Source organism: Stegastes partitus, unplaced genomic scaffold, assembly GCF_000690725.1.
Source record: "Stegastes partitus isolate 25-593 unplaced genomic scaffold, Stegastes_partitus-1.0.2 Scaffold1956, whole genome shotgun sequence".
In the NCBI taxonomy this organism is placed as follows: Eukaryota; Metazoa; Chordata; class Actinopteri; family Pomacentridae; genus Stegastes; species Stegastes partitus.
The window spans coordinates 42,410-54,012 of NW_007579687.1; the positions used below are offsets into that span (position 1 = coordinate 42,410).

Here is an 11,603-nt window from a genome sequence, read left to right on the forward strand (position 1 = left end):
GACATGAAACGGCCTCTTATGGACCCTACAGGGAACACATGAAGCTGAAGCAGGTCACACAGGACAGAAAGGACGATGGATCAGCTGCAGGTTGTGTCCTGTTCACTGTATTCTTCAGGTAATGGAACTTTAGTGGTACCAGGCATTAACGTGAACAAGACACTGAAGAAAACAAGGTGGTCTGATCATGTTTCCATGACCGTATGTGTGTCACAGTCCAAATTAAAATCCAGGGAGATTTTAAGTGTGTCTGGCCAGAACTAGCATTTTGATCTGGCCCAGACCAAGTTAAAGTCCTTCTGATATCATGATGAGATAGCGATCCTGCCTGACACATTTCACTTTGGACTGTGACAGATACGTGGTGAGGTGTGACACCTGGCCAGGTGCTAATCTGACATCACCGCCACGCTAACACCTTTATTCCAACACATGAAGAGCTGTTGTGGTGTTTAACAGTCACACAGGATGAGTACAAACACTACGTACAGATGAATAATTTGAATTTGGTCGAGGCCAAATCAAGTTTATAATCTGATTTAATTCAGATTTTTAATTTGGTGTGGTCAGATTTTAAACCTGCCTCAGCAGGCCGACAATCTCAATTTGTGATAAGGACGATTTCAGTTTGGTCTATTTAGATCAAATCTAAATTGGAATTCTGCCCAGTCGGATTTAAAACCCGCCTGGATTTTAATTTGGACTGCGATACATACACATAGACAGACATGACAGCATGTTCTCCACCTGTGTACAGAGACCTAACAAAGTTCCATCTTTCCTCTTTTCTGTCTGCAGCTCAGACTCTTCCACACAATGAGGTCGGCAGGTGGGACTGACACACCTGTGTGAGCTCTGTGCAGGTGTTATGAGCTGAGCTTCTTCTTCTCTGGCTGCTGTAAGCAAATAAAACCTCTTATTTCACATTTCTGTCCTCTGTTGACTCGGGATGAGCCCGGTCCGGTGTCAGACAGCAGATGGAGGCTCTTCTCCAGCCGTCACTTTAAACTACGCACAAGTTCCACCAATCTAAAGGAAGTTCATCTTCCTCACTACAAAACCACACAGAACCATAAACTCAGTGCCATCGATTTAATCGGGTCAGCTACAACCCAAATCAGAACCCAACATGAAAATATCTCAGACAAAAGTCCATTAAATCAGCAGAAGCCCAACCACACCCCAGAAACACTCATTCTCTGCTCCAGAGATGAACAAAACCAAAAGCTCCTCAGTTCAGAACTTCTACATACCTGCAGCTCAACAGATGATCTCCGTTTGTTTCAGTGGTGTGTAGCGCTGAGGCTCAGGGGGCAGCAGGGGCAGATCTGAGGGTTACTACCCCTGAGCTGGGGCAGAGGGTTAAACAGAAGTAAATCAGAGACTCACCAGAACCACCAGAGTCCAACAAAAGGTTCCAACCAGGATGAAGAACATCCTGCTGCCGGGTCAGCTGGTACCAGCAGGTTCTTCTGGAATCTTTCACTCTTTGAGGCAAAGTTACAGAAAGCAGAACGTTCTGTCTGAACTCTGGGTTCTGTCTGAGGTTCTCCTGCTGGCAGCTCACAGGTGAATCTGATCAGCAGTCGTTACCTGTCAGGTGGTACCAGCAGGGTTCTGTTTTCTCTCCTGTGTGTTCCACGTCGACCTGAATGGACGTTAATACGATTACAAATGAGTGACAGTGAAACTTTGGTCTTCAGCTTCATCAGAGAAGTCACAACACTTCTGGTTCCTTCTAGTTTGAATCCATGAAAACTTAAAGACAAACGAGATGTCAAAAGAGCTGCAGTCCTGATTTGACAAACTGTAGAGAAAAGCAGTTTTCTTCTTTTATGGCTTCATCTGAAACCAGCTCAGGATGCCGATCCTAACCCCCTAACCCTCTAACCCCCTAATCCTCTAACCCTCTAAACCTCTAACCCTAACCCAGCTCAGGACGCCGATCCTAATCCTAAACCCAACCCACTAACCCTCTAACCCTCTAACGGAGGATTCTGTCTTCAGCAGAACGCACAAGTTTTGTCTCAACATCAAAGTGACTTTTTCATAACATCAAACAGCCGCAGCAGGTCGAGAAAAACAGACATGACCAAGGGATTATAGATCAACAGATAGATCGATAGATCAATAAATAGATCACTGGGTAGATCAAAATATCAATAGATAGATCGACAGATCATTACAGAGATCAATAGAGCCGTTTTTCATGTTTTTCTTCTTCCACAGGGTTTCTTCCGAACCAGCAAAAAGAATTCCCAGACCCAGCGCTGACGGCTTGGTTTCCTCCAGACCAGTAGAGACCTGACTTCTTCTTCCACTTTCACTCTGTGTGTAGCTGAATGTGAAACCCTGAGAGCCTTGAGTGATGATAAATCCAGCTGTGGCTGAAGCTGCTCTGTCGTCTGTGTCCTGCTTCTATCATGACAACACCACCACTCACCCAACACTGCATCAACACGCTGAAGGCTGCTGCCTCAAGGAGGAGGTCCGGTTCGGTCCGGAAAACATGCTGATCAAGCAAAACATTAGGAAGAAGAAAAAAACACGTGTGAGAAAAGCGGAGTTACATTTCTGCCTTTTTTGTGTAGAGCTGAGAAATTATGTTAAAACTCTGAGTTACTAAATAAAATCCTGAGATTTACAGTCAAAGTGTGAAGAGTCGACAGGAGTCAAAAAGACTCATCTAACATCCGAATAACTCACCTGTAGCTACTATAGCATAGTATAGTATAGTATAGTATAGCATAGCAGTATAGTATAATAGTACATATAACAGTAAAGTATAGTATAATAGTATACATAATAGTGTAACTACTATAGTACAGTATAATGTAATAGTATATATAACAGTATAGTATAATATATATATAACAGTATAGTATAGATAATAGCATAGAATAGTACATATAATGGTATAGTATAGTATGTATAATAGTGTAGTATAGTATAGATAATAGTATAGTATAGATAATAGTATAGTATAGATAATAGTATAATAGTATATATAGTAGTATAGTATATATAATAGTATAGTATAGATAATAGTATAAATAGTATAGTATAGATAATAGTATAAATAATAGTATAGTATAGATAATAGTATAAATAGTATAGTANTAATAGTATAAATAATAGTATAGTATAGATAATAGTATAAATAGTATAGTATAGATAATAGTATAAATAATAGTATAGTATAGATAATAGTATAATAGTATAGATAATAGTAGAGTATAGTATATATAATAGTATAATAGTATAGATAATAGGATAATAGTATAATAGTATATATAATAGTATAGTATATATAATAGTATAGTATAGATAATAGTATAATAGTATAGCATAGTATCGTTGAGATTGAGACAGGTTGCACACTTTCAGGTCACCAGGTTTCAATCATCTGTTCTAAAAAAAAATAACGAACCCACATCATCAGAAAATTCTGAAGTTTGTTCATAAATATGATCACAGTTGTGACAAGCACCAGAACCATCTGAACCACCAGAACCATCTGCAGCAGTTTTGGGTTTCAGGCGCCACTTTGATGCACATTTATTATCCATGAACTTCCTGGGATCTGGAAATACTTTAAATACAATAAACTTTACAAGATAAATTGTAGAAGAAGAAGAGGAACATTCCAGCAGGAGAACATCCACAGAACAACATGATCAGGAGCTTCTACAGCAGAACCAAGTGGAACCAGGACCTGGACAGTGTGAGTCCTGGTCTGAGTCCACCAGAAGCCCTTCGAGGTGTTTTCCAGAGAAAGGAGGAGCAGCACAACCCCTCCAGCAGAGAGCAGCTGAAGGAAACAGAGTGAAGAACGTGAGAATATGTGAGCAGAACCTAGTGGACTCTGGGTCCTCCATGCTGAGCAGAACATCTTCTCATTACTAAAGCTGAACCGTTGTGTCTCCTGCAGAATGGTGACTTTCCTTAAACTGCTTCTTCCCTTCAGGTCATCTGGAGGCAGTGATGTTGGTGCTTAACGTCCACATTCAGACTCTTGTGATTCTTCTGAGATGTTCTGTCTCGCTGTTCGTTCCAGAAACCAGAAGCAGATGCTCCTCGGCCACAAAGATTCCTCTAAAATGCAGAACAGTGATGAAGTCTGCTGACATGGAGGAACCCGTCACCAGAACAAAGTCTGATTAGAACTGACCAGAACGTTCACGTCATGTAACTGAAACACAGTGATTGAAGGGTTTAAGACAGAACCAGGTCCGGTTCTGCTCCACAGATCAGATCATTATTCAGTTCAAACAGAATCTCTGTAACAAGGAAAAACCAAACCCAGTCAGCACACTGGAGTAGAAACAACGACTTGCAGTAACTTTTTATTGAACTTCTGTCCGGATCAGGACCGTGCAGCAACTGAAACACAGAAACAACATCTTTTATTTACACGTGTATGAAGGACAGTCACACCAACAGAACACCTGGAGAACGTGGTGGAGCTCACGCCACACCGTCGGCCCGGCAGCGCAGCGGCTCTGGAAGGACCGAAAGTTCCACCTTTGATTAATCAGAACCGACCACCAGCAGAACCCTTGAAATGTTTTTAAATCCACCTGAAAACAGCTGCGTTCTAAAAGGTTCGTCTTCCAGCAGCTGCTTTCAGCCTGACGTCAGAAGTGGAGAAGATGAAACAGTAGAATCATTATGACCCACGAACAGGATCGACCTGAAGCATCAGCCCGATCCAGTCAGAACTCAGAACCGGCCAACACGTCTCCACCAGCGGCAAAAGTCAAATATAGCAAGAAACAAAAGTAAAGTTTGAACAGGAACAAAAGAAGAAACGTTCCAGAAGCTTCCAGAAAAACAGAATTTAAAGTGCATCAACAAAAGAGGCTGAGCAACCAATCAGAACACAGCATTCTGGGACACAAACAACCAATCAGACGTCTTTACTGGCAGTGACACGATGGTCCCGTTTCCATTTGTCCGAGTTTCCAGACGTCACAAACACAAGTCATTGTCAGAATTTCAAGGTGCTGTGTTTCATGTCCATCCCTCAGCATCTGGACCTTCATGAGGTCTGTTTGGGATGAAACCTTCTCAGAACAACATGTTGTGACTCACTGGACCGGATCGGTCTTCCACATAACAAACAATAAAAGAAACAGAACGGAGATTCGGGAGAAGCTTCAGATATTCAGAGATGATATCAACTCAGCATCCCATAATCACACCACGCCGAAGCCACGGTCACCAGATGGAGCAGGAAACTGATCCACAAAATAAAAACTCATTCCACTTTTTAGACTTTCTAAGATCTTGTAGCTCCACTGATCACCATGTGGACCTCCAGAACCTCCTGTCAGCTCCACTGATCACCATGTGGACCTCCAGAACCTCCTGCTGCTGTCCAACATGTACCAATCACTGTTTTTTTAATATCAGAATGTGAAAAACAGAACTGTTCTTCAGAAAACCTTCTCACTGACAGGAAATGTTGAATGTATTCTGTTTATGAGGCGGTTTCAGAATAAGAGCACCAAATGGAAATTAACCAGTTTAACCAGTTTAACTGCAGCTTTGACACGTTCAAAACAAGCTGGCGGTTCGGTACTGAAGGAACATCAAGTCACAGCAGCTCAAACACCAGAAATGGGCTCAAAGGAGGTTTAGGTTCGGCCCATTTTCAGTCCTGCACAAACACAGGAAGTGAACTGAAGAATTCCTTCACATAAAGCTGGACAGAAACTTTAATGATGTGGCTGGTCCACAAGGAGGCAGCAGAGAGACAGGAACAAACCTGTTCTGAGTCTGACAGAACACTGACTCAGTGGCAGAACCACAGCCAGCAACAGAAGCACTTCTTGGCTCCACTGACCCAAATGTTGTCATGATGGTCCCGTTAGTCTGAACTGGAGCTAAACGAAGCCGATGCTGACGTCTGATGTCACTCTGGAGGACAACAGCTTCACTTCAGCCCGTTTTATTCCCGTTTAGCCAGATCAGTGCAGCTTTGGTTCTCCTGCACTCAGCTCAGTTCTCTCTGTTCTCCTCCAGAACCTCAACAGCGTTTACAGTAGTCTGGGTTCGTATCATCGTCTGTATGTACAATTACACAAATAATCAACACTGAAATCTGATCACAGCTCAGCTCACTGAGAATCATCCAGACGCAGCGGGACGAGCTCTGCATCTTCGTTACAAAAATAAACGTCTCCTCTGGTATCAAAATAGACGACAAACTTTATCTTTCTCAGGAAGCCGACGCTGAACTCAGTCATTTACATTTCTATGTACATGTTGGGCTTATTCACAGCTTGTGTTGTGATGTTGATTAACCCGTTTACACCAGAGGGCTGAACTACGAAGCCAGATCAACATATCCAGGCTTTCTCTGTGTAGCGGCTCCACATGAACCAAAGCTCCAGCAGAGACCACAGGTGTCATGAAGGAGGTCCAGCTTCCTGCTTCAGACTCTGTTCTCATTAAAGGAGGCGTTAAGGCGTCATGTGACTCTTCTTCTGCCCTGAATGAATCGATCACGAGCAGCTGCTTCAGTCAGCTCCTTGTTTTAATGGAGAACAATGAGGAACATCACCATGATGCCGCTACTGTAAACGGTGGAGACAGGAATGCTGGTAGAAAGTGTTCAACGTGTTCATAGAGAATATTTAGTGATGCAGCCGCTGGTTTCCAGCTGACAGCTGCACGTTAAACTTCACCTTCATACATTTAAACCTGATCTGGTGCTGAAGCTCATTCAGGTCTGACTCTGTCCCAGAATGCAGGAAATCACTTTAACTTTTGGCCCAATCAGAGTGAATGAATGTTACTGATTGGATGTTCTCTGTGATCAATACCAGCAGAATGATCCATGTTCTGATCAACTAAATACACGTCTGGTTCCCATGGCAACGTGATGTTTACAGTGTGATGCTGTAGCTCCACGGCTTCATTCAGTGATATTAGTGACACACAGCTCAGCATGTTAGCAGATAAACACATTCCCTCAGCTGAGAGTCTGGATCGCTCATAAATAACAGTCAGGAACCCGTCTGGTTAAAGGGAGACGCTCTGGAACTCTGAACAGAATCTGGACCGGGTTAGCTCCACAGCATCAGTTCCCATGGAGACCTAGCTCCACAGCATTCGTTCCCATGGAGACCTAGTTCCACAGCATCAGTTCCCATGGAGACCTAGCTCCACAGCATCAGTTACCATGGAGACCTAGTTCCACAGCATCAGTTCCCATGGAGACCTAGCAGGTAAAAAGAGAGCCACCTTCGTGATACTGAGAACTCGGGCTTTAGGCCCAACACACCTGCTGACCCACTCATGTGGCTTCGTAGTGCAGCCCTCTGCTGTGGTGGTCCAGCTGCAGATCCAACTCTTGGGTCACTGAAGTTCCCAGAAAGGATCCACAGGTCAAAGCTCTGATCTCTGATTGTCGGGTTAAAGGTCAGCCTGTCTTTGAAAAGGCAGCGTGAAACAGACTGGAGTGGTCGGGGTCTGTCTCAGCTGGAATCAGCTTCTGTTCAGGTTCTGATCCCAGCGTTGAAGCCACACAGGATCAGGAACCGTCTGCAGTCTGATCCACGTTGGACGTGTCCAGGTTAAACTGGATCCTGAATGCTGTGATGGAAAACAGAACCTACAGAACAGACAACTCTTCAGGAGGCTGTCTCTAAGTGTAGCCCTGTGATAGACTGGTTACCTGTCCAGGTGAATCTGCCGGGATAGGCTCCGCCCCCTGACACCCTACAGAGGATAAAACATGTGGAGAAGATGGATGGATGGAATCTCAGGAGAAGGTCTACAGGGTCAACCTGCTGATCGTCCTTCTGTTTCCACTGCAGATCCAAACATGAACTCAGAGACCAGAACCAAGAGTTCCTGGATTAACTCCAATTCTATGTAGGAACCAGAACACTGGAGGTTTGTTCTGTCAGAACAAATGAAGAACTTTACGTTGGTGATGGTGATGTTACAGAGGATGGAACACACTGTCCTCAGCCAATCAGCACTGTGACCCTCGCAGCAGTGTTTCTGGGCCGCTCAGAAGAACCAAACCTGGTGTTCTCCCCTGAAAACTGCCTTCACAGAACTTCTGCAGGTTCGAAAGGTTCTACAGGGATGGTTCCTGCAGTCAGACATTAAAAAAATGTTCCAGTTGCCACAAAAACAAGTTTTATGGGTGAGAGTTCCTCAGACGTCTGGTTTAGTCCAAAGATGTTCAGTTGACCGTCACAGAGCAGAACCCAGAACACACTCACCCTGAAGACGCTGGAGACAGAATTTAGGCTGTTTTGATGAAGAAATGACTCAGACGGATGAACTGGTCATCAGAGTGACTGTTGCTGTCTTTGTTCTGGTCACTGAGTTCAGCTGATGGATCCTGCAGAGGAAACAGAACCGGTCCGATTGGTGGACGTCCTGTAAACACTGCTCGCAGCTCATCTGAGCACCTGCAGCCAAAAGCTGCCTTTTGTTTAAATGAACTTTACTGAAACCAACTTGGGCGTCCATGCTGCGGTCTGGACCGGGCCGTAGAGCAGTGGGCTGCAGAAGGACTGATCTAAACGCACCGGTTCTGCCCTGTGTGATGGGACCCTGTTGGAAACACAGCAGAGCGTCTGAACCACTGCCAGATAGATGAGCCCTAACCCAGAAAGATGAAGAACCCAACAGAACAGAGACAGAGACGGCAAAAAGAGGAAACAACCAACACTGTGGTAGAGCTGCTGGGAGTCCACCAGCACAGCTCCAGGAGAAGAAGCTGCAGCTCAGAGCAGCTGCTGCATCCGTCTCAAATAAAAGTCCTGACGGAAACAACACAAATCAAAATGAGCTGAGCTAGTCAGGCTAGCTGGTCGAACCAACCGGGACAAGCTGAAGATTCCACCAAAGGTCCTCCTGAGTGCAAAACAAAGAACTCAGAGTCCTGGACCGGGTCGCTCACAGAAACCCAACCGGCAGATTCATTCTCCTCTTTCTGTGACTGTGAAGCTCATCAGGACACCGAGAGTTTCACAAACGGACCGAACGAGGAGGAAGAAACAGAAAACGGACCGACACTTTGAAACAGGAAAACCCGGGAAACCAAAAACCACACCAGCTCATTCAGGTTCCTTTGAGCCCAAATCTAACAGGTCCGTTTGAGGTGTTCTTTATTCAATTCAGATCTTCTATGTTTAAACTCGTCCAGGTCTCGATCCTGGTTCCAGCCGGGTTCGAGTCCACCTGGAGTCCAGGCCAGTTGGCGAGTTTGGCATTGCGTATTACATGTTCTAAGAGAAGAACCCAGCGGAACCCTGACGCTGGTTCTGGATTAAGTTTCCACTTGGAACCAGTGACCAGAACCAGATCCTGGGCTGAGCTCAGAGCATGCTCAGTGCGGATTTGGGTTGGATAGTTTAGGTCAAGTCGCTGATGGACCTTCAGGCCTGCTGAAGTCTGTTCTGGCCTGGTTCTGGTTTGGTTTTGCTCTCAGGACTTGTCCCCCAGCTGAGGCTCCATGGACCCCTCCTCGTCTGACAGGCCCGTTTCCACGGCGATGACAAATGAGGCCACTGAGGCACTGCTGGCCATTGGCTGAAGCTCACCTGTAGGAGGAAGGACAGGTGAGTCAACAGGTGAGTTTGCATTCTGGGAAAGAATAATGAACATAACTCTAAGAGAGGAACCAGAAGAACAGTCCAGACGTGGAACTGACAGAAACGTTTTCCATTCAGTCGTCACAATCAGGTTCACCTTTTAGGGTTTACCTAGAGTTTATCTCTGACACTCACAAAGTGGAAGGAGAAGGTTCTAGATTCTAATACCTGTCTGGTAAACCTGTGTCCTGCCTGGAGCACAAGCTGTGAAGGACGATGGTAGGCTGAAAAATATCTAAATGTTCAGGTTTGCTCTAGTTGGAGACGCAGTTAAAATATCACAGTGACTGGATAGACTCCTGGTAACACCTTAAACTATATGTGGCATACAGAGCCATCAGTGGGTTGATAAATACCTACATTATTATTTTTGTTTGTTTAACATTGTTTGCATTTAGTACAGTTTATATTCAGAGTGTGGTTTATTGTTGGAAAAATGTTGTCATTTAACAGTATGCAGTTACTAACTGGCCCCCCGATGAATCGCCACCTTATCGTGGTGGAGGGGATTGAGTGTCCCTGTGATCCTGGGAGCTATGTTGTCCGGGGCATTAGCCCTTGGTAGGGTCTCCCAAGGCAAATTGGTTCTTGGGGAGGGACCAGACAAAGAGCGATTCAGAAGACCCCAATGAAGAACAAAAAAAGGACTGCCACCACCTCGCCCGGAACAGGGAAACCTCCTATACTCACAAGCCCCCAGCTGAGCGCCGCCCTGTTGGAGTTCTCCCCGGAGAGCGAGAGGGTCGCCTCTCTGCGACTGCGTGTTGCAGAGGGGAAAACTCTGACTGTTGTTTGTGCTTATGCACCGAACAGCAGTTCGGAGTATTCGGCCTTCTTGGAGTCACTGGCTGGTGTCCTGGAAGGGGTGCCGCCTGGGGACTCCATCGTTCTCCTGGGGGACTTCAATGCTCACGTGGGCAATGACGGTGAAACCTGGAGGGGCGTGATTGGGAGGAACGGCCTACCTGATCTGAACCCGAGCGGTGTTTTGTTTTTGGACTTCTGTGCTAGCCACGGATTGGCCATAACAAACACCATGTTCGAACATAAGGTTGCTCATAAGTGTACTTGGTACCAGAGTACCTTAGGCCAAAGGTCGATGATTGACTTTGTAGTCGTATCATCAGATCTGCGGCCGTATGTTTTGGACACTCAGGTAAAGAGAGGAGCAGAGCTGTCAACTGATCACCACCTGGTGGCGAGTTGGATCTGATGGCGGGGAAGGCTGCCGGACAGACCTGGTAAACCCAAACGCGTAGTACGGGTGAACTGGGAACGCCTGGCAGAGGCCCCTGTCCATGGTATTTTCAATTCCCACCTCCAGAAGAGCTTTTCCTGCATCCCGGGGAGGTTGGGGACATGGAGTCAGAGTGGTCCATGTTCAAAGCCTCCATCACAGAAGCAGCCGTTAGGAGCTGTGGCCAGAAGGTCACTAGTGCCTGTCGCGGCAGCAACCCCAAAACCCGCAAAAACTCGGGTGTGGGAGGAGTTCGGGGAGGCCATGGAGAAGGACTTTTGGTCAGCCCCGAAGAAGTTCTGGCAAACCTTCCGACGCCTCAGACAGGGGAGGCAGGGACCCTCCCAGGCTGTGTACAGTCGGGGAGGAGAACTGCTGACCCAGACTGGAGACCTCGTCGAGCGGTGGAAGGAGCACTTCGAGGAACTCCTGAACCCGGTAAACACGTCCTCTGAGGAAGGGGCAGAGCCTAAAGACTCGGGGGCTTCTGCGTCCATATCCGTGGTAGAGGTCACCGAGGTAGTTAAGAAGCTCCCCGGTGGCAAAGCGCCAGGTGTGGACGAGATTCGCCCTGAGATGCTGAAGGCTCTGGACATTGTCAGACTGTCATGGCTGACACGTCTTTTCAATGTCGCGTGGGCATCGGGTACAGTGCCTGTGGAGTGGCAGACCGGGGTGGTGGTTCCCATTTTTAAAAAAGGGGACCGGAGAGTGTGTGCCAATTATCGAAGTATCACACTTCT

At 46.0% G+C, this 11,603-nt stretch overlaps 1 protein-coding gene and 1 long non-coding RNA gene across 2 annotated transcripts in view; both read right to left on the reverse strand.

Annotated features, from left to right (window-relative positions):
• Window positions 1–4,320: 4,320 nt before the first annotated feature.
• LOC103373329 (uncharacterized) lies at window positions 4,321–6,739 on the reverse strand. Its single transcript, XR_521056.1, has 2 exons — window positions 5,368–6,739; window positions 4,321–5,326 (listed from the first exon to the last, which is right to left on the reverse strand). It is a non-coding gene; the product is annotated as an uncharacterized LOC103373329 (long non-coding RNA).
• A 2,350-nt stretch (window positions 6,740–9,089) lies between these two features.
• The window catches only part of rnf150b (ring finger protein 150b), a 12,520-nt gene continuing 10,006 nt past the window's right edge, over window positions 9,090–11,603 (reverse strand). Inside the window, exon 6 of the mRNA XM_008303193.1 lies at window positions 9,090–9,572. Coding sequence (XP_008301415.1) covers window positions 9,457–9,572 — 116 coding nt within the window. The 3' untranslated portion in view covers window positions 9,090–9,456. The remainder of the gene's footprint in view (window positions 9,573–11,603) is intronic.